We start from the raw sequence: 22,566 nt of genomic DNA on the forward strand, positions 1-22,566 counted from the left end.
AAAATTTGACAATTGTTTAAAAATATTGATAAAAGTACATCCCCTTTGCATTGGTTATTTAGTATTTTAAAATCTTGACTTTAAATTCTTTCTTTCCGGGATTTAGGGGTGAGGAAGTGGTTAACCGTCAAGAAAGCAGATGGTAGCTCGTGGACACCTCATTCCTGGTTAAAGCAATTCATAAATTGACTAAATGTTACAGCCCTAGTAAATGCATTCAATAAATAATCCTTACTTGATTGCCTCGTCCACCACCTCCAGGGTAGGAACCCTGTAGGGGGAAAAAATGGGAAAAGATAATTATTTTTAAAGTCAATGCCAATGATTTTGAGCATATTAGTTAATTCTCTTGAGAAAATGTCTAACTTAGGGCTAAGCAACCTTTTTGAGCCATGGGCACATTAGGCAATTTGAAAAACTGTCCTGGGCACCTCTACAAAATGGCTTCCATGTGAGGTGTGGCAAAGAACAAGTAAGCTGCGTAAAAGACTGTGTATAAGGCAGTGATAGGGTCTCAGCTCCAACACAGGTGTCTAGAGGAGCATTGGTGGCCATGGGTAGCACGCTGTCTACCCCTGGTCTAACTTGTCCACTAGTATACTAGCTGCCTTGGCTGCCACTGTATTGGCTATAATCCTGTAAAGAAAAAATTATGATTGTTTTCTCCCCTCTCATGTAAGACGTACTCCATGTTATGGCCAAACTAGACATCCCACTGGAGTTCTGTGACTGGAGATCCTAACTTTATTTTTTTCTTTTCCTAAAAACAGCTACAGAACCCAGATTTAGAGTGAGACTGTAGCATAGGAAGCCACAAAGTGGAAAAGATTCACACAATGTATGTTTTCCTTTCTATGACATCTAGCAGCAAAGTGTGGGTGGGATTTGCACCAGAAAATTGGCAGCAAGAAAAAAGGTTAACTCGTTCTGCACAGAATGGTCTTGATCCAAACCATGGCTACTTTCTGAACATGGAAGGGAGGTCAACAGCTCCCATCACAAAACTTCCAATCATATCTAATTTGGCCCTTACATCTAGCTATGTATTCCTGACTTGCCCATCACAATATTGGTTTCTTTTGCTTCCACTGTATTAGATACTTAGACCATAAGAACTCTGTTGCTCAAACAACACAAAACCATCACTCTGAGTGACCACTTATAAAAGAGGGCAGGGCTCCTGCAGCTTTAACTGTGATGAAGAGGGAATTTCACCAGGTGCTGCATGTATTTAAAAGACACCTGCTGAAATTCCCTTTTCTATACAACTGTTAAAGATACACAAGCCATGTCCTCCTTTTCATATGGTCACCCTGGTTTTTGTTTCATTCTACAGGCAGAAGACTAGACAAAACACTAAAATATAAGTTCTGCTGAAAAATGTTCCTTACTTGTCCACTGTATTTGATGCCTCGTCCACCACCATATTGGCTGCCGCTACCATACGGAGAACCCTGTAAAAACACAAGCCAGTTTTTTTTATGGACATGCTCATTCTTGGTCTGAAGAAGCAATTCATGCCAAATCGACAAGGTTGTTTAACAGTGTAGGCTGGTGACTCTGATTTCAGTGGGGCTGTGAATCTGCTCTGTGTTTCAGTCAGAACTCTAAAAGAGCTATCCAAGGTGTTGAACCCAACCCCCCAAAATGGTTTCAGCACCCTGGATAGCTCTTTTTAGAATTCTGACTGAAACCCAGAGTGGATTCACAGTGCAACTGAAATTGGAGCCACCAGCCTCCACTGCTATTGAAGGATATTCCTTACTAGTCTATTTCCAAACTGGCTGCCTTGTCCACCCTAAGAAGAACCCTGTTAAGAAAAAATACTTCTATAATCCTTTTTCTAGTCTAAAGGACAAGTGCATAGAAATATTCTCTGAGAATGAACTAAATATTCAAAGGTCTTCTTTAAAAAATGTTCCAGACTCAATAGTTTGAATGGGAGCAGAGGAAGAGCTTTCAGACACATGATCACACTTAATTTTATTTTAAAATTTAATAATAGTTGCTTTTACAAAGATGACAATGAGTGAGACAGGATTATACCAAGCAAACAGAATTATTAAGGGATATAATGCAAAACGAAAAAGCACTTATTTTAAGTGCAAACAACAAAAACAAAGGTATTTCTTTTAAAATCATTGACAATATAGCTCTTATGCTTGAACTAGTCTGGAAAAAATGTAATAAGAAACATGAGATGCTACAAAAGCCACCGCCTTATGAACAGGTTTGTGTTTACTGGGGTTCAATGGGAGGGTTTTTTTTTTTAGCAATGGTGGATATTTTGAGTAACAATATTGTTTTGTCATTAAGTACTGAGATTAACAATTCAGGTAAAAAGTCAGTGCAAAACTGAATAAAAATTAGGAACAAACTACATGCTGCTTCATCATGTATACTTTCCCTCTATATAACCCAGCAATTCACCCACTAAATGTAGCTGAGGAGACTGTAAACCATAGTGGAAGACCATCTTGGGAAGAGGGATTCTTTAACCCCATTCCAATGGCAAACTTTCCTTGAGGGGGAAAGTTATAGTTACCCATATCTTCCCCCTTGTTAGGAGAAAAATAGCTTTGGGGAGGCAATTTTAGTGTTGGGGGTGGGGTGGGACACCCACCCACCAAGAAATCCCCTCCACACATCAATAATTTGCTTCAGATTGTAGACTCTATGGCTGCAAATGGGGAAGATGAAAACACAGGGGAAATTACACATGAGCTGAGCATGATGTGTAGTTTGGACCTAAATGTGAACATAAATACTATCTGCTTTTCCAGAGAGTGCCTGTCTAGGAAGAAAATAGTAGTAAATATAGCAAGGGAAAACTTCTTAACTGTCCATATTGGCTACTTCCAGAGTAAGACCTGCCCTTTAAATAAAGTGACAGAAAAGGGAACAATGAAGTATTACAAAAATATTTTAAAGCCAAGTCTTGGGGAAAGATCCGTTATTTATGACTGAGATTTTGCACTGTGGTTAATCAAATAAATTTGTACACTCCACACTTGATGAATTTTCTAAACGGCTACCACTTTTGTGCTTGAGGCGGTATGGACCTTACTTGCTCTCTTGTTTAATGTGTGTCCATTTCAATACAAGAGCATGGAATGGGAAGCACTGATTAGTAGAGGATTCCCAGCAACATGCATATGAGGTAAAATAGATAAGGTATTCACTCATCATTGTTGTGCACACACAATTATCTATACAAAGGTCAATATCTGCATAGGAAATTCATCAAGTGGGAGCTTCCTATGTTCACAATCACATGAAGTGACTCCCAGCCCCGGCTGTTAGTATTTCAGTATATATTATCAATATCAAAGCTGGCTCTTGGTTTTTGAGGGCCCTTGGGCAAGACACTCTCGGAGGAGTTCCCTCCCTTAGCGAGACTACCTTATCTAGCAGCCACTGTCACCAGCTGCTATTGCTTCCTATCCTCTTTTCCCATCACTGCTACTACTTGCTGGCTTGCTTGAGGGGCAGAGAGCAGTGGCATCTACTGCTCCTCCTTCTGGGTCAGAGTGAGAGGAAAGTGAACAAGTAGGTTGCAATGATGAAGAGGAGAAGCAAGTCCATGGGGCTCTTGTCAATGGGCCTCTACTGGGGTGTGGGCCCTTCGTAAGTGCCCGACCATGCCTACCCTTAATGCCAGCCCTCTTAGTAATGAAGAAAAGAGAACTAAATGTATGAACTAGATGTCACTTGCTGGTTATTGTCCACAAGACAAATGTCAGCAGAGAGGAGAGGAGAGAAGGGAAGGGAAGGGAAGGGAAGGAGTAATTATAACATCATCAGGATGGGACATGGTGAAAAAAAATCACACGTTTCTGATTCCTCTGACTACAAACCTTGCACCACTGGTGGGTATAACTGTATGTATGATGTCAGGGTTGGAATGAAGTACTCACAAGACACATTGTTCCTCTATGCTGTTAATGACCCTCCTTACATCTTTTCCCATTCCTCTTAGGGTGGGCAACTTGTAGCCCTCCAGATATTTTGGCTATCAACTGCCATCAGCCATAGCCAGCAAAGGCAATGGTGAGGAATGATGGGCATTGTAGGCCAAAACTCATGGAGGGCTGCAAATTGCGCATTCCTGCCCGACTTCTTGTCAACATTGCCAACAAATGTTCACCCATCCTATGCTTATGGCCCTCATGTTATCAGGTTGCCCCATATGCCAAAACACCAGCACCTCCTATAGTATATGAGACACAGCAGCATCATAAAATTCTGTGGAGTAGAATTTCATCTTTAGTGCCCATTTTTCTAGTGCCCAGCAGCACCAAGTTAGCTTCAAGCATTTAATAGCAATCATGATACTCCAAGAGATTAGGTGGAGAATTACCCCAAACAGCCATTACTACACTATCGTTGTCAGGATCAGTACTTTCAGAAAGAGGCACATTGATAAACTCAATTGATCATGCATCCACATACAAAATAATACAGCAGACTATATGTACTTACATAAACCCAGCCTGGGCAATAACATCCACTCTGTCAAAGAAACAAAAAGTACATATTATATTTCTTTATTAAAAGGAGATCTATCATCTTATAAGAATGCCATTTTTAGGGGAAATTTTTGTTAGGAAATCAGAGCTTCCTTACAGATTAAGAATTATGAAATGTCATGCATTTCTTGGACCTAACAATTCAGCTCTTGTTTTTTCATAATGCATTTCCTTAAATTCGCTAAGGTTTAAATGTCAACATTCAAATGTCAACATTCTCCTTCCCTTCCTCCATTTTAAAAATAATAATTCTATTTTAGATTGCAAACCCATCTGGGTAGCTTTGCTGCTGAGCAAACATGCACTGTACTTAAATACTTTCTGTATTTAAAAACAGAATAAGTGCAACAGTTATTTTTATTTTATACATCTCCATGTATATTACCTATTGCATACATATATAATATAGATGTTAAAAACTGTTACCTGTCCATATTGGCTGCTGGCCCCATATGTTCCACCCTGCAGAGAAAAGAGCCACAATGTTGTTTTTTCCTAATAACCTGCTTTATCAGTGAGGTAACTTTGCTGCTGAGCAAATATGCACTGTACAGTGCCTAGTTTTATACGCCATTATTATTATTATTATTATTATTATTATTATTATTATTAGTTTTATTTATTTATTCTTCTGGAAATGGTTAGCTTGCACCTGAATATATGCAATTAACAAGCATGGTAGGGAGACAACGCTTACCTGTCCACCAGAATATGATGAGCTCTGCATTTACAAAACAAAACAACAGGTATTAATCAATTATTTAATTAATTAGATTTGCACACCGCAATACCTGATGGAATGCCTTTCCCGACATGAGCCTACCCGTACACTGTGCTCAACATCTAAGGCCCTCCTCCGAGTGACTACTCTGAGGGAAGCTCGGAGGATGGCAACAAGGGAGAGGGCCTTTTCGGTGGTGGCCCCCCAATTATGGCACGATCTCCCCAATGAGGCTCGCCTGGCGCCAACCCTGTTATCTTTCAGGCGCCAGGTCAAGACTTTTCTCTTCTCCCAGGCATTTAACAGCATTTAACAATGCTAAGTTTGTTTTTTAACGGACCCCAGAACTGTTGTTTTTAAATGGATAATGTTGTTTTTATACTGTTGTTTTTATGTTTCTGATGGTTTTTAAATTTTGTATACTTTTTAATGTTTACTGTTTTAAACTTTTGTAAACCTCCCAGAGAGCTTCAGCTATGGGGCGGTATATAAATGAAATAAATAAATGAAATAAAAAAATAAATAAAGTGCAAATGCCCTCAGGATGGCTTACATTCATAAAACCAAACCACCACAACAAAATAACTAAAACAACAACAACAATAAAAGTATAAAAATAATACAACCTTAAACATTAAAAACATTTAAAATATTCCTAGAGGAGAGGACTATCAATGGCTACTAGTCCTGGGCAGGATCTATACTACTGCTTTAAAACAGTTTATAACAATAGTGACAACTGTTGGGGCCCAGGAAACACTCCATATACTATTTTCAAACTGTTTTCAAAGTGTCATATCCGGCTTGGTGTAGATCTGGCCCTGATGGCTATGTACTACCTCCAATATCAGAGGCAGTATGTTTATATACACTAGTTGTTGGGAAACATGGGTGCGAGGGTGCTGTTGCACTCATGTTTTGCTTGTGAGTTTCCCGTGAGCAGCTGGTTGGCCGCTGTGCGAACAGAATGCTGTTCTACGTGCACCCTTGGTCTGATCCAGCATGGCTCTTCTTATGTTCTTATTAAAACATTAAGGAGCTATCAGTAAAATGTAATAATCAGGGCAAAAGTTAAAAGGTTAATGTCTGCTGGAAGAGGAAGTTCTTAATGTCAGGGGGATCTCCCTGGGAAAGGCATTCCTCAGACTGGGTGGAGTGGGGTGGCTACAGAGAAGGCTCTTTAGATTCTAAATCACATCTACATGAGGGTTCACTAATAACTTCCAGTAATTACAATATCAACAGTATGAGGAAAGAATACTTACCGGACCACTCTGCTGACTGCCTGAAGGGGATGACGAGACCTGTAATTACAATGTGAAACCACAGGTTATTTATATACCCATGGGCTTTCTGATTCATACACTATTTGAAGAATAGGTTCACATTAACATATTCTTATGAAACAGACAAAGACAAAATGCAAATATAAATTCTTAGATATAGTGGAGGCTTGTGGCTTCAATTCCAGTGGGGCAGTAAATCCACTCCAGGTTTAATTCAGAACCAGTCAGAACTCTAAAGGAACTATCCGAGGTGCTTCACACCTATTCTTTGGCTGCAAAACACCTCGCATAGCTCCCTTAGGGTTCTGACTAAGACCTGGAGTGGATTCACAGCCCCATTGACAATGGAGCCACCAGCCTCCGCTGCTCAGATGGCTATTACAAAAACCATGGTGGGGGAAAAAATCCCATAAGTATTTATGTGAATTCACCTTAAGCTTTCTCAAAAGTCCAGACCCAAAAAGGTCGGGGGCTGCTCTAAGGCGTAAAGAAATTGGCATAAGTAGGGGAGAACCATGATGGCATGTGTTCCAGTGACCCATTATTAACTTCCTACAATTCCTGGTTATGAACACAGGTTAAATGGGAAACTGTTTAGCCTTAACCATGATTAACAGCCATGATTAACAGCTGGACTTCAGGAAAAACTTCCTGACTGTTAGAGCAGTACGACAATGGAAGCAGTTACCTAGGGAGGTCGTGGCCTCTCTCACACTAAAGACATTCAAGAGGCAGCTGGACAACCATCTGTCAGGGATGCTTCAGGGTGGATTCCTGCATCAAGCGGGGTGGGTGGGTTTGGACTCGAGGAAGGCCTTATAGGCCCCTTCCAACTCTACTATTCTATGATTCTATAAGGGAGGACAGGATTTGTTCTGAGGGTTGAATGGAAGAAGTATACAATCCTTTAACCCACTTCCAATCTCTTCTTAACTATGTTTAAGAGCAACCTTCTCCAGGCATGTTGGACTGCAACTTCCATCATTCCCAGCTGGAATGGCCATTGAGTTCATAGAACCTTGAGTTCTATCATGGAATAAAGTCAGGATATTTATGTAATAAACAAATAAAACATTAAAACTCAGAAAGAGCCACAATGTTGTTTTTTCCTAATAACCTGCTTTATCAGTGAGGCAAGCAAGTGACAAATTGCTCCTCTGCTCTAAAGTATTGTAGCAAATTTTATTTATTTGTTTTATTACATTTCTAAACTGCCCAGTAGCTGAAGCTCTCATGATACAAATGTTAACATTTTAAAGAAACATTGCCTGGTCACCAGATTGGCTTCCTCCTGAGGATCACTGAACACCAATATACAAACAATTTCTGTGTTAACAACATCTTTCTCTTCCACCCTGAAAATAGGTACCTAATTGTGTGTGGTATTTTTCCCCTTTCTGCACATTAATTTCTTACCTGTCCACCAGGCTGGCTGCCTCCTGAAGTAGTAGAGTTCTGTAAAAGATAAGAAATGTTTTGTTTCAGTTCCAGATGCTTTTTACCAAATAATTCTTTTGCGGTTAGATTTTTTTAAAAATAATAAGACGTTTATGCCTTGATCCATCTTGGAGGCATATTCTTACCTGTCCACCAGGCTGACTGCCTCCTGAAGAAGAGGAGTTCTGTAAAAGATTGGATATTCATTGTTTCTGTTCTGGATGTTTTGGGGTATTACTCTTCTTTGGAAATAAGAATTTTTCTGTGCCTCAACCCAACTAGAGGGCCTCTGCATACCAGAGGAGGCTTCTACACAAGTGCCTCTAGCTGGATAAAGACAAGAACCTCTAGCCGGATAAAGATGCTGCGTGTATGGTTCTTTCCCTGCTTCAGCTGCTATGCATAATACTGGTCAGAAAATCGGGAATGACACCAATCAGCTCTTCAGGAGAGGGACACTCACTGGATTTAGTGCACCTCCAATTCCTCCTCTCTTCATTGAATAACTGATTGACATGACTGTTGATACTTCTGACAGTGCTGTCCATGTTAGGCTTGACTCCTGTGCATGGTCACATTCAGAGGTGGTGCTACAGTATGGGCAGGCGGGTAGCAACCCCCCCCATTGTACCCCGCCTCATATCAGAGCATTACACTACATGTTTAAACCAGTTTATCAGTGACAGCCAAATAATCCTGTGAAGTGCAGTCTTGTCAGAATGCAGTCCAGTGAACTCCTTGCTAAATGTACTTACCGTATTTCTTCGATTCTAAGACACACTTTTCCCCCATATAAACATCTCTAAAAACGGGGTGCGTCTTAGAATTGCGGGTCACATGCTGCGGGCCGGGAAAGCGCACGGCCCGATTGAGCCTAGCACCCCCGCGTGGCTCTGGGTGCGCCTCGTGGGCCACGCCCGTAAGACGCGTGGCTCACCTTGCCCGAGCACGCCCCCCAAGAGACCCCAAGTGCCGGGAGGGCCATGCCCGCCACAGCGGGAAGACGCTCCACCGGGTCAGGCCCAGCGAGCACGCCCACGTGGCTTGGGTGGGTCACACAATGCGGGCTGGGAAGGCGCGCGGCCTGACTAGGCCCACGAGTGCCTCTGGGCAGCTCCGAATGCGCCTTGTTGGCCGCGCCCAGAAGACACGCGGCTCTACCGCTCCCCCCACGTGCACTGCCGCCACTCCAGGCCTCCACACCAGGGTGACGCTTGGTCCAGGCCCTTGCATGCACTCTGGGTCGACTCCTGCCCCCGCAGGCCAGCAGGTAACAAATGGCGCTACAAGCTCCTGAACTGTTAGGAACACCTGAACTGTAAGGAACCTCTTTGGTTTTTCCAGTCTACGAGGAGCAGGCAAAAAACAATTTTAAAAAACAACAACAGACGAAACTATAAACATTAGCAATAAAGAAAATTATTTATGTCTCCGCTAGTCCTCCACAGTGTCAAGCAGACATAAAGCACCCATTCCCATAAAAAGAACTGAGAGGGGGGGGGGAAAGGGGGGGGGAAACAAGATTCAATGAATATGCATGAAATTTAATCAGACTCATTTCCTGACCTATAGCTATCACTATCAGTTTCAGTCTCTGCTTCAATGGCAGTGCCCCCTAGAGGTAGAAATGCATCTTGCTCTTGCATTTGAGAGTTGTAGTCTCAGTTTGCAACCTAGGACTTGCTTGTCCTTGGTGCACAGAAATTGTAATAATCTGATACCATACATAGTTTTTAGAAATCATTTGGAGAAGTAAATATCTGAACACCTTGTCTTAAACATTTTATTCATCATGTTAAAATAAAACATCCCATAATCTGTTTTTTCTTTATTTTGTTAATTTTTTCCAATTCTTTGGGGAATCCCCCCCCCCAAGGCTTTGTCAAAAAATGGGAAAAATGGTTTCCCCCCTCCCCAATTTTTTCTGTTTTTTTCTGGGCCTTAACATCCCTAGCTGCAAGCACATCTGATAAACAGGAAGACACAGATTTTCAAGATCCTCTATGAAGGTTTTTCTAAGGCAACCTAAGACGTTTCCAACCCTTAAAAAATTCTCACATATAATCTTAGATCTATATTTTAAAAATTATCTTCAGGTTGTGAAATCCATAAATAGGGAGCAGGGATCCAGTTGAACTACCACATTCACTTTCAATGGTAAAAATACAATATGTGAATGCCGCAATCCTATGTACATTCCATTGAAATGAATGGGACTTATTTCTGAGCAGAGAAATGTATAGAATTGCACTATTAAAGAGTTTTTACCTTTCCATATTGGCTACTGCTGCCGTATGATCCACCCTGTAAAAAAAAACCCAATTATTTCAAAAATGATGGTTTGTTGTTGAAATACTATAATCTTTAACATATCTGCCACTTTCTATATTCAAGCAACTGTCTGTACTCCAAAGCAGAAATAAGAAAAACAACACCTATTAATTTTATTTTCTATATTTCTGTTTATTATATATTAACATTATATGCTTTTCTATAAAATAGGTTTTACCTGGCCAGATTGGTTACTGCCACCACCATATGATCCACTCTGTCCACCCTGTAGAAAAATAAGACATTTTAATTTTATTTTCCATATTTTTGTTTATTATATATTAACATGACACATGTTATATATATGCTATTCTATAAAATAGGTTTTACCTGGCCAGATTGGTTACTGCCACCACCATATGATCCACTCTGTCCGCCCTGTAGAAAAATAAGAAGACATTTTAATTTTATTTTCCATATTTTTGTTTATTATATATTAACATGACACATGTTATATATATGCTGTTCTATAAAATAGGATTTACCTGGCCATATTGGTTACTGCCGCCACCATATGATCCACTCTGTCCACCCTGTAGAGAAATAAGAAGAAAAACAACACATTTGAATTTTATTGTCTATATTTCTGATTATTATATATTAACATGATATATATTATATATATGCTATTCTATAAAATAGGTTTTACCTGGCCAGATTGGTTACTGCCACCACCATGTGATCCACTCTGTCCACCCTGTAGAGAAATAAGAAGAAAAACAACACATTTGAATTTTATTTTCTATATTTCTGGTTATTATATATTAACATGATACATATTATATATATACTATTCTAAAAAATAGGTTTTACCTGGCCAGATTGGTTACTGCCACCACCATATGATCCACTCTGTCCACCCTGTAGAGAAATAAGAAGAAAAACAACAACACATTTTAATTTTATTTTCTAAATTTCTGTTTATTATATATTAACATGATACATAATATATATATATATATATATATATATATATATATATATACACACACACACACACACACACACACACACACTAGCTGTACCCTGCCACGCGTTGCTGTGGCTCAGTCTGGTTAAATTGAAAAGAAAAAAAAAGACAAAGCGGATGTTTCTAACATGTTTAATTTCACAATGCTTGTGGATATACAATATTTTTAGTTGTTCCATTGTCTGTGTAGATATAGAGATTGTCTGGTTTGCCGACTCTAGAACACGCAACATATAATTGTCCATGTGAGAAGCAATCTGTGTTTAGATCTAAACCGCACAATTCTAAAGATTGGCCCTGAGCTTTGTTGATAGTGATTGCAAACGCCAATCGAATTGGGAATTGCAATCTCTTAAATTGAAATGGCATATCTGTTGGAATCATAGGAATGCGAGGAATGAGGACATCTTCACCTTTGAAAGGTCCTGTCAAGATTGATCTCCGACTATAACAATTGCCACTTCGTCTATAGTTGGAGCATTGAATCTTCGCACATGTTCTCCAGCAGGCGTTTTGTCAGCATGAATAACAATCTTGTGTGTATCAGATGGCATCATGTCAATTGCTGTTTTGAACAAATGTACTAAATTGTTTTTTTCGTGAAGTAGCTGTTGCAGTTTTGAAACGATGGACCTTTTTATGCCGGTATAAATTCCGCAGCGTGCATTCAATTCATCATTGCCATCACCAATGAAATACATTTGTAGGAATTTATGTTGACTATCTTGAAACGGAAGGAAGGAGCCGGCTTTATGATAAATTTGTCCTTTGACTTTGAAAGTTGGCATAAATGGAGCTGTGATGATTTCTGCGCCGAACGACGTCATTTGGAAGCATGAGTTGTATTTCCTGATGTTAGATAGGAAATGCTTTGATTCTGCGGTATATCCGGCAAGCAAAGTTTGTAATGGCTCTGGTGGTTCTCTAAGTTGAGGCAGTTTAATTTTTCCAGCAGCGTAACACATTCCTTTTGTTTCTCCATTAAATTTAAGAGCCTTGCAATAAGGACACACTTCAGTCATAGTGCTGATGAGAACATGCCACCTCAAACTATAATCATCAGCTGGGTTGTACCGGAATGCAAGGCGATTGTAATCGTGTGATTGTTTACCACGGAGTCGTATTTGACGCTGATGTGCTGTTTCTCGTTGACGTCTTTCAGCCATTCTCAGCCTGTCGCGTTCATTCTGTTGAGAACAAAGCAGATCTGAAGCTGTAGAATGCGATTGCTGTGCTCGCAACCGTGCATCCTCAAGTCTGGCTGAACGTTGCTTGGCTGGTTCCTTGGCACATATTTGAGGCATTCTTTTTCTTTTTTTCTCGTTTGCTGATGCCCGTTCTTCCGCAGTCTGATTTGCAATTTCTTGTCGCAGTGCTTCCGCTCTGCGGGTACGACAACCTAAGTGTGATCTTCTGCGAGGCATTATTTGGATGAAGTAAAGCAGATTGTTTGGTTTTTAAAAAAGGATGATTTTACGGTGAGAAGGTTAGTGGAAACTCCTGGCAGTTACCTTTCTTCAGAACGTGTAACTGTCACAGGTGTAACATCTATATTCACTCAGCCAATTGTGAGAGAATATGCAAATAGGAGAGGAGGCAGAGGCAGTGGATTGGCCTACTGGTTGGCGATATCACAATGACTTATAAGAGCAAATAGGAGAGAAGGCAGAGGCAGTGGATTGGCCTACTGGTTGGCGATGTCACAATGACTTATAAGAGCAAATAGGAGAGAACATGCAAATAGGAGAGAAGGCAGAGGCAGTGGATTGGTCTACTGGTTGGCGATGTCACAATGACCTATAAGAGCAAATAGGAGAGAACATGCAAATAGGAGAGGAGGCAGAGGCAGCCTACTGGTTGGTGATGTCACAATGATCAGCAGGACTGGTTTTGAGGAGGCCTATTTCTTCGATTTTAAGACAAACTTTTGACCCCATAGAGAACATAGTTACATAACAACGCTCGCGTATTCGAACGCAACGCTGTGTCAAAATTTCAAAGCAATCGGTGAAGAACTTTCGGAGATATAAAAGCATGTTTTTACGGTGAGGAGGTTACTGGAAACTCCTGGCAGTTACCTTTCTTCAGAACGTGTAACTGTCACAGGTGTGACATCTATATTCACTCAGCCAATTGCGAGAGTACATGCAAATAGGAGAGGAGGCAGAGGTAGCGGATTGGCCTACTGGTTGGTGATGTCACAATGATCAGCAGGACTGGTTTTGAGGAGGCCTATTTCTTCAATTTTAAGACAAACCTTTGACCCCATAGAGAACATAGTTACATAACAACGCTCGCGTATTCGAACGCAACGCTGTGTCAAAATTTCAAAGCAATCGGTGAAGAACTTTCGGAGATATAACGACAGTAACGAATGGTCTTTTTCATTTTTATTTATATAGCTATGCATGCTATTCTATAAAATAGGGGTTACCTGGCCATATTGGTTACTGCCACCACCATATGATCCACTCTGTCCACCCTGTAGAGAAATAAGAAGAAAAACAACACATTTTAATTTTATTGTCTATATTTCTGATTATTATATATTAACATGATATATATTATATATATGCTATTCTATAAAATAGTTTTTACCTGGCCATATTGGTTACTGCCGCCACCATATGATCCACTCTGTCCACCCTGTAGAGAAAATATTTATTAATTACAATAATATTATCTTAATATATCTGCATAAAACTAATGGAACAGAAATAAGCATAACAATGTATAAACTTCATTTTTTAGACATCTCTTTATACTAAGGTATATATTACATATATATTACAATTAAAAGAGTTTTCATCTGTCCATATTGGCAGCTGCTGCCGTATGACCCACTCGGCCCACCCTGTGCAGAAATCACTTGTTATTTAAAAAAATTACATGAATGAATTACATGCATTACACGAATGGATGAATCAATCAGTCAATTTACATGGATTTATTTTATTTTATTTTATTATTTATTTAATTAATTAATTACATTTATATACCGCCCCACAGCCGAAGCTCTCTGGGCGGTTTACAACAATTAAAAATAGTAAACATTAAAAGTATACAAAAATTTAAAAAACATAAAAACAGTATAAAAACAACAGTATACATTTAAAATCTACCTTAAGCTACTTTCTGTATTTAAAAACAGAATAAGTGCAACAGTTATTTCTATTTTATACATCTCCATGTATATTACCTATTGCATACATATATAATATAGATGTTAAAAACTGTTACCTGTCCATATTGGCCGCTGGCCCCATATGTTCCACCCTGCAGAGAAAAGAGTTACGACTTCAAAAAGGCTTGTTGCTGAAATACCATATTAGCTTAGTATAACTGTATGAATCTACTTTCAACAGAAATAAGCATAAAAGTCCTTACCTGTCCTCCATATTGGTTGCTGCCGCCATATGATCCACCCTGAACAAAAAACAGTGACTATTTTAAAAAGGTTTTACTTTACTCCCAAACTTTTGATGGCATATGATGGGGTGTTTTTTGTTTTTTTTTAATGTCAGTTGTTTGATCGGGTTCTGGCATTTTATTGTTAATTTTTTTAGTCACTCACTTTAAATTTTTGTATTTTAAAGTTTTTATATTATGTTTTATTACGTTGTATTTTGGGTTTTAATTTTTGTAAACCACTCAGAGAGCTTTGGCTATTGGGTGGTATAGAAATGAAACAAATGAATGAACTTTAGTATAACTGCATTAAGCTACTCTCTCTATTGAAAAATAGAAATAAACATAATATTTAATTTTACCTTATTTTATATATCTTTATGTATATAATTTCCTACTATGGTATATTTTGCACACATACACACACACTTACCTGTCCATATTTGCTTCCACCACCATATGATCTACTCTGTCCACCATGAACAGAAAACAATTACTACTTCAAAATAAGGGTTGTTTCTTGCTGAAATACTATACTACCTTAATATATTCTTAATTAATTATAAAGTACAATTCCTGGCACTCTCTGATGAGACTGATTCTTTGAATCCATTTCAGTCTGGTTTCAGGCCTAGTTATGGCAAAGACTGACTGGTGATCTACATTGGGAGAAGGACACGGGGACGCAGGCCCTGCAAATTCCTTCTGGATAACTATCTGGGCCCCCGTCTAAACAACAACGGAGTTGCTCCTCATTAAATATAAAGCTGAATTTTCATTGATTTGAATCTACACAACGAGCGTCACACTGCACCATCAACAGTGAGCGAGGGAAAGGAACAAGTGGGGGGAAAGAATGAGCAGGTGAAAGGAACAAGTGGGGGAAAGGAACAAGATGGGGAAACGAGGCAGCACAGGAGGATACGAGTGAGATGGAAAGCAGAGCGTTGAAAACAACATGTCTCCTGCCTCTGGCTGCCCGTTTCCCCGTTTGTTTTCATATTTAATAAGCTCCGGAGAATCATAGAATTAAAAAATGAAAGGGCGCGAAGGAGCTAGGGAACCAGAGGAGGATAGGTGGGAAGGCGGGAGATTGGCCAATCACTTTGTCCTGCCATGGAAGATACGCCCACATGTCAAAAGGCGATTTAACTCACCCGACGACACATCAGTTTAACATGGTGCACATTCAAACATTGCTCAAAAGTCGCATTAAATCGCAACTGTACATATGCACATTATTGGGTTAAAAACACGGCGCTGCTGTGAATGGATGGCAGTGTCATGTATCCTAAAATGTGAATCTGAGCATTTACTTCAGTGTAAAGACCCCGTGTAGATGTGCCCTGGGTTGGCACTTGGGGGCACATCGTTTTAGTGATGCTTCTTTTATGTGGAGAGACAGTTTCAGTAGTGGTGCCAGAAGACTTCTGCTTGATCATGTGGCAATTATCCTTTGGTGTTCTGCAAGCCTGCATCTTACCCTTCATGTTTTAAAATATTTACACGAAACCATAGTATGCATTACATATGTATTAGAAGAGTTTTTACCTGGCCATATTGTGAGCCGCCATATGATCCACCCTGTACAGAAAATAGTATTACTTCAAAAGAGATCGTTGATGAAAAACCATATTATATATTTTTTCATTGTTACTTTCTTCCAGGCCAGAAATAATCCTAAAATGTATTTTTATTTTTGTATCTTCCATTATTTATTTAAAGTGACTGTTTGCTGTTTTTCCAATTTAAAAGTCTTCAAAGCAACTAAAAAACCAATGACATTTCTATAGCAAATCTAGTTAATAAATTAACAGTGATATTTCTATAACCAGTGACATTTCTATAGCGAATCAAGTTAATAAATTAACATCTACCTATAAAATAAAACAAGATATTTGGAAAACAGTCTAATAAAAATAAAAGTAAGTAGCACTCAGTAACACAGCTATGAACCAGTAAATCTGAACAAACAATAATGTAACCATTAACAGCATTAAAGAATAAAATCATCTTAATATTCTGTAATTTATGTTCCAACTTAACCTTCATGGATTTGTCTGGGGAGGCTGGTTTATAAACAGAATACAACCACTAAAAAGCTCATGGTTGCATCTAGCTAATCTCTGAGGGGAGAGGCAGCCAAAGTATATTACATATATATTAGAAAGCATTTTTACCTGTCCATATTGACTGCTGCCACCATATGATCCACCCTGTACAAAAAACACTTATTACTAAAAACAAAAAAAATATGACTGTAGCTGAAATATCATACTATGGGCTTCTCTACATTAAAGCAAAATTCCTCCACCCTCACCAGGCTTTTTTCTTGCGGAGTCTTTTCGGGATTACAATGAGCACAATACATGTGCCTCCCCCTTTCCTCCCCTTCTTTTTTTTTTTTTTGATTCGTTTCCTATGTGGGTAAGTTTCATATGTGCCATTTATACAGCCAGCAGATGGCACTGCAACATTGCAGCAATCTTGCACTATCCTGCTCCTTGAAGGTAGTACACATTTGTTACTGCATTTTTGGCAAGTTAAATCATGGCAGACTAAAGCTGAAAAACAGTGGGAGAGGCATCGGAGGATGATGACACTGTAAAAAGGACCTGCAAACTTCAGTTAGTAACTGATGGCAGCTGGGCGTTATATGGAATGTGTGTCATGGGCCCTAACAGTGGTCAGTGCACTTCAAAATGCTATAAAGCAGTAGTGTAGCTCTTGCCCTTGTTTATTTTACATATATACTAGATATTAAAACAGATTTTACCTGTCCATATTGGCTGCCGCCCCCATATGATCCACCCTGTGCAGAAAACAGTTATTATTATATAAAAAAGCAGTTGTTGCTGAAATACTATATTACTATAATATATCTGCACAAAGCTATTTTGTGTATTTTGGAGCTGAAATAGACATACATGTATTTCAGTCTATAATAGACATTTTTATGTGTACTATATATCATCAGGGAATATATTGAATTTATGCTGTATTAGGAAATAATTTTACCTGTCCATATCGGTTGCCACCACCATATGATCCACCATATGATCCACCCTGTACAGAAAACCATTATTAATTGCAAAAGGGTTATTTTAAAATATCTTCACCCAGAAACTTCTTATATTCAAGAGCAGAAAAAAACCCAATGTGTATGTGTCTATATCTATATCTCCTAGTAGGAAAGCCTTTACAGCCTTACGATTTCGGTCCATAATCTCAGGACGCTTTCGTCAGATTCCTTACGAACAGAGTCTGCCGATAAGGGGTCAATGTGCCCTCATTACCTGCTTTATTGCCCAATTTATGAAGATTTAAGAACAGACTTGTTCAGGGACTTAAATATGCCATTAGGCAGTTCTGATGGGTATCTGATCAACTTACTGGGGGATAGATTGCACCAGGTCTCTGAAAATGTGGCCCATTTCGCCTTCAGAGCAGCAATTTTAAGGAGAGAATTTTGCAATAAGCTGATCTGTATTGATGATTAAGCCATTACTGTTGGGTTTTAACATTATTTTAAACTCATGTGTATTTTCTGTTTTCATGTGTCCTGTTTTTTGTAATGGCTTCTGCTACACAAAATAAAATTTGTTGTTGTTGTATATCTCCTAGTATGCTATAAATTATTATAAATATATTACATATATACTAGATATTCAAAGGCTAACTGTCCATATGGACTGCCACCATCTGATCCATTCTATCCACCCTGTACAGTTATTAATTCAAACAATACCTTCATAGAGGTGTACTAACAGGGCAAGGCTATGCATGTCTACTCAGAAGTGCAATGGGACTTACTCCCAAATTAGTGTGTATAGGATTGCAGCCTTAAATACTGTCTATGTTCAAAGATAAAGAATAATAAAACATATTTCTATATCTGTATGAACACTGTATATTACTATGATATACTTTACATATATACAATATATTGGGAGTACCTACCTGTCCATATGGGTAGCCGCCATATGATCCACCCTGTGGAGAAAACACTTATTAGTTGTTGTTGTTGTTGTTGTTGTTGGGGTGTGTGTGTGTGTGTTTGTATGAATAAATCTCCCCTAAGCTACTTTCTATATTTAAGAGCAGAATAAGCATTAAAATAGGTTTCTTTAATTTTCTAAGTCTCTGTATACTATATATTAACTATGGTATATATTATCAGCCTTCCCATGTTTTAAGACCTTCTGTAGAGGCCCTTCTCCAAGTACCCTCTTTAGCACAGTTGTATTAGGTACTTACAAAAGAGAGGGCCTCTTCTGTGGTGGCATTCTGACTCTGAAGCACTCTCCCCAAAGAGTCTCAACTGGTGCTGACACTGCAATCTTTTTCTGCCACAAGTTAAGACCATCCTATTTGCCCAGGCATTTTAGAAGAAATTTTGCTGTTTGTTTTATACCTCAATCTGTTTTTATCTTGTTTAACTGGTTCCTGTATTCTGTTGTGCATATTGTTTGTTTTTGGTGTGTTGAATTTACCATTTATAATGATTTATTTCATTTCTATGCTGCCCAATAGCCAAAGCTCTCTGGGCGGTTCCCAACAATTAACAGATAATTGTTGTGGTATGAATGGTTTTATACACAGTTTTATTTACCACCACAGTTAAGAAAAAAATTCAGTATTAAAACAGGCATATTGGAAGTGTTTTTACCTGGCCGTATTGGCTATTGCTGCCGTAAGATCCACCCCATCCACCCTGTACAGAAAAAAACCAGTTAATACTTGCTTCCAAAAACATTTTCTTGCTGAAAAAGCATACTTTCTTAATATATCTGCACATAACTATTTTTTTAGTTTCTCTCTCTATCTCTGTTAAAAATGTTTACCTGTCCATACTGGCTGCCACCACCATATGATCCACCCTGCACAGAAAACCCTCGTTACTTCAAAAATAATAATATTTATACATATATAATTTAGTATATTACTATTGTATACATTTCATTAAAAAGAGTTTTCACCTGTCCATATTGGCTACTGCCACCATACGGTCCTCTCGGTCTTCCCTATGGAAAAAGCACTTCGTATTTTAAAACAACAACAACATGAAACCTGCCCTAATCTCTTTATGCGTTTAGGAACAGCATAAGCTTTAAACATATGTTTCTTTCATTTTCTATTTCTCAGTGTATATTATAAATTACTATGTTGTATGTATTGGGTTGGATCTAGATTTAAGCATGTAGAACTGGGCTGCCTGAAGAAGACATCACCACCTGGGCCTCCCTACTGGAACACCTCCAGTCTGCTAAAAATGCTACAGAGCGGGTTGGAGGAACCTGCTGAATGGGGTAAACTGTGGTATAGCGGAGAGAAGGAGATCCCTGCAAATCAGGCAGTGGCATCATGGATGGAGGTAAAAGAACCCATCCATTCACAGAAAGCAGTTCCTGGATCCAGCCCTCCATATGTACTATATAATAAAAATGTTTTACCTGTCCGTATGGGCTGCTGCCACCATATGGTCTACCCTGTACAGAAAACAGTTATTACTTCAAAACAGATTGTTGCTGAAATACTTTACTATTTTAAAATCATACTAATAACTTTAAATATCTACACAAAGAGCTTTTCTACAGACTTTTATTGTGCGCTTGTGATTCCTCACACATGGTTGTTCACGGGTTCTTCAGGAGACATTGTGATCCTCCAGTTTTGCTTCTATTTTGCAGAGCACTTTTACAGGTTTTTTTAGAATGGGGAAAATGGGATATTATTTCTGAAAGTGTTGTTTCTGTATTTGTGCTATTCCACTACAGCACAGCTCCATCTAGAGGTTACGTAGCAAAAAAGCAGGAAAGGAAAAGCTCTTTGTTTAGAGCTTGGATCTCAATTCTGTATCTCAAAAGCAGATACAGCGATTAACAGCCTCATATAAAAAAGTTCTAAGATACTTTCTATATTCAGGAGCAGACATAAGCATGGAACTTCTTTTCTGTGTAGTAGTTTTGCTTCCAAACTAGAGCTCTTTAATCCTGCTGAGGCATTGGTTTTAAATCATTAACTGGAAGCAGAATTATAACAGAGGTTCTATGCATCATTTTATATAGCACTCTATTGATAGCAATGCTATTTTCCCTGGCCAACAGCCTACTATAATGTCTCATAAGTAAATGCCATTAATCAGAAGTTCCCAGTGAAGTTCATTAAAAGTTTCCTGCTTGAAGGAACTAAATCCATTTGTATTACTTCCTGTTCAGCGGGACTGGTGTGTGTGTGTTTAGTGATGAATTGCCCCTTAGTTATATTTTTCCTTTCTTTCTTTTATACCAAAATACTGCTACTTTGTTATTTAGAAAAAATGGAATGAAACCATTTAACCCATGCCCTTGCAGGGAACAGAAACTGGCTAATTAAGGATTGCCTATCCAAAATAATAAAAGACACTAATACTATTAAAAGCAGTAGGAATTTAAACATTGGAATTTAAACAGTTATTGGATAGGATTTGATGGATTCCATAATGACCCTGCAATGTACATCTTAATACAAACTGCACAATGTTATTGTCAGCGTGGAACCCATCCAATTTTATCAAGACTGCATGGGCAAGTAGATTTCTCTTGATTGATGGGCATACATTGTTATGGTGCAACAGGATTTAAAGTAGTAGTTGCAATCCTTTAGATCTCTTCATATTTAAAATCATTATAATTAGTACTTGGCATAGGCTGGGTCCTTACATTTGTTTGACATGGGGATATGCAGATATGTGAGGCTAGTCAAAAGATGCGATAAGGCATAATAACACTGGGCTTGGCTAGACGGGACGATATCCTGGGGATCGTCCCAGGATCGTCTCTGTGCATCCAAATGACACACAGGGCATCCCGGGAGCAGGGAGGGACGATCCCTCCCTTTCCCCGGGATATCGCCCTACACTTCCAATTCAATTTGTCCTGCAATTTCGGGATGATCCCAAGACCACAGAACGTGTGGCCCATCGTTGCGGTTTTGTCCCAGCTCTTCGTTAGTAAACGCGAGGAGCCGGGCACGGAGCTCCTCAGGAGCTCTGTGCCCATCGGGGGTGGGGTGGGGGAGTGGAAGGGTTTTTTTTGTTTAAAAACCTTACATTTTGCACAGGAGTGCTCCTCTCCGATTGAAAAAACAAAACAAAATGGCGGCTGCAACGTCCTCTTCCTCCTGGGACGTTGCGCGCCACGTGTAGATGAGGGGGACGATCTCATGATCATAAAATCACGAGATCATCCCCCTCAACCCCCCTCGTCTAGCCATGCCCACTGACTCTCTCCCCACCTATGAGAGAGATGCTGAACACCCACTTTTCGCTATCCATTCTTATACAATTAAATATATGCAAATATATATTTGCAGGATCCTTTCTCTCACTTCTCTTTTGGACACACCTTCCCTCTCCATTTCTTGTTCAGGGCTAACCATGGTTTACAGTGGCATCCAAACTGGAAAATCATAGCTAGTGCTTGCTCTTTAAAATTAGGATCAGAAATCCACTTCATTGAAAAACCGAAAACCTCTAACTAAAGTCTGAGGACTGGGATGTTGCTGCAATCTGTGGTTAGCACTAAACAGGAAATGGAGAGGGGAGCTGCAAGGGAAAAAAGAGGGAAAGAAGGAACATGTGAATCTAAACTGAACCATGCTGTTTACATAACTGCAACACGCAGGAACAAGTGAACAAAGGATCTAATGTGATTGTGATAATAGTACTTATCTATTATTATTATACTGTTTGAAAGGCACATTTTTTCCACATTTCCTTTGATTTCACCATGAGATGATGGGAATGGTAAGGGATAATGGGAATTTTAATTCAAAACATCTTTCTAAACACATATTCCTCACCCTTGACTTATCACAACAATGCTAAGGTTCAAGCATTAACGA

General features: G+C 39.0%; 1 protein-coding gene and 1 long non-coding RNA gene across 2 annotated transcripts in view; both read right to left on the reverse strand.

The window, feature by feature from the left end:
- Nucleotides 1-231: 231 nt before the first annotated feature.
- Nucleotides 232-22,566, reverse strand: part of LOC134402429 (major royal jelly protein 5-like) — a 45,460-nt gene continuing 23,125 nt past the window's right edge. Inside the window, exons 10-22 of the mRNA XM_063131901.1 lie at nt 18,643-18,675; nt 17,459-17,494; nt 16,863-16,898; nt 16,234-16,266; nt 14,662-14,700; nt 13,709-13,756; nt 10,242-10,277; nt 8,120-8,158; nt 7,953-7,991; nt 6,516-6,554; nt 5,227-5,250; nt 4,483-4,512; nt 232-271 (exon numbers count right to left, since the gene is read on the reverse strand). Of these exons, the coding sequence (XP_062987971.1) occupies nt 232-271; nt 4,483-4,512; nt 5,227-5,250; nt 6,516-6,554; nt 7,953-7,991; nt 8,120-8,158; nt 10,242-10,277; nt 13,709-13,756; nt 14,662-14,700; nt 16,234-16,266; nt 16,863-16,898; nt 17,459-17,494; nt 18,643-18,675 (472 nt within the window). The remainder of the gene's footprint in view (nt 272-4,482; nt 4,513-5,226; nt 5,251-6,515; nt 6,555-7,952; nt 7,992-8,119; nt 8,159-10,241; nt 10,278-13,708; nt 13,757-14,661; nt 14,701-16,233; nt 16,267-16,862; nt 16,899-17,458; nt 17,495-18,642; nt 18,676-22,566) is intronic.
- On the reverse strand, nt 19,525-20,170 carry LOC134404865 (uncharacterized). The gene is made up of 3 exons (XR_010025908.1): nt 20,136-20,170; nt 19,662-19,706; nt 19,525-19,562 (listed from the first exon to the last, which is right to left on the reverse strand). It is a non-coding gene; the product is annotated as an uncharacterized LOC134404865 (long non-coding RNA).

Source organism: Elgaria multicarinata, chromosome 1, assembly GCF_023053635.1.
Source record: "Elgaria multicarinata webbii isolate HBS135686 ecotype San Diego chromosome 1, rElgMul1.1.pri, whole genome shotgun sequence".
NCBI lineage: Eukaryota > Metazoa > Chordata > Lepidosauria > Squamata > Anguidae > Elgaria > Elgaria multicarinata.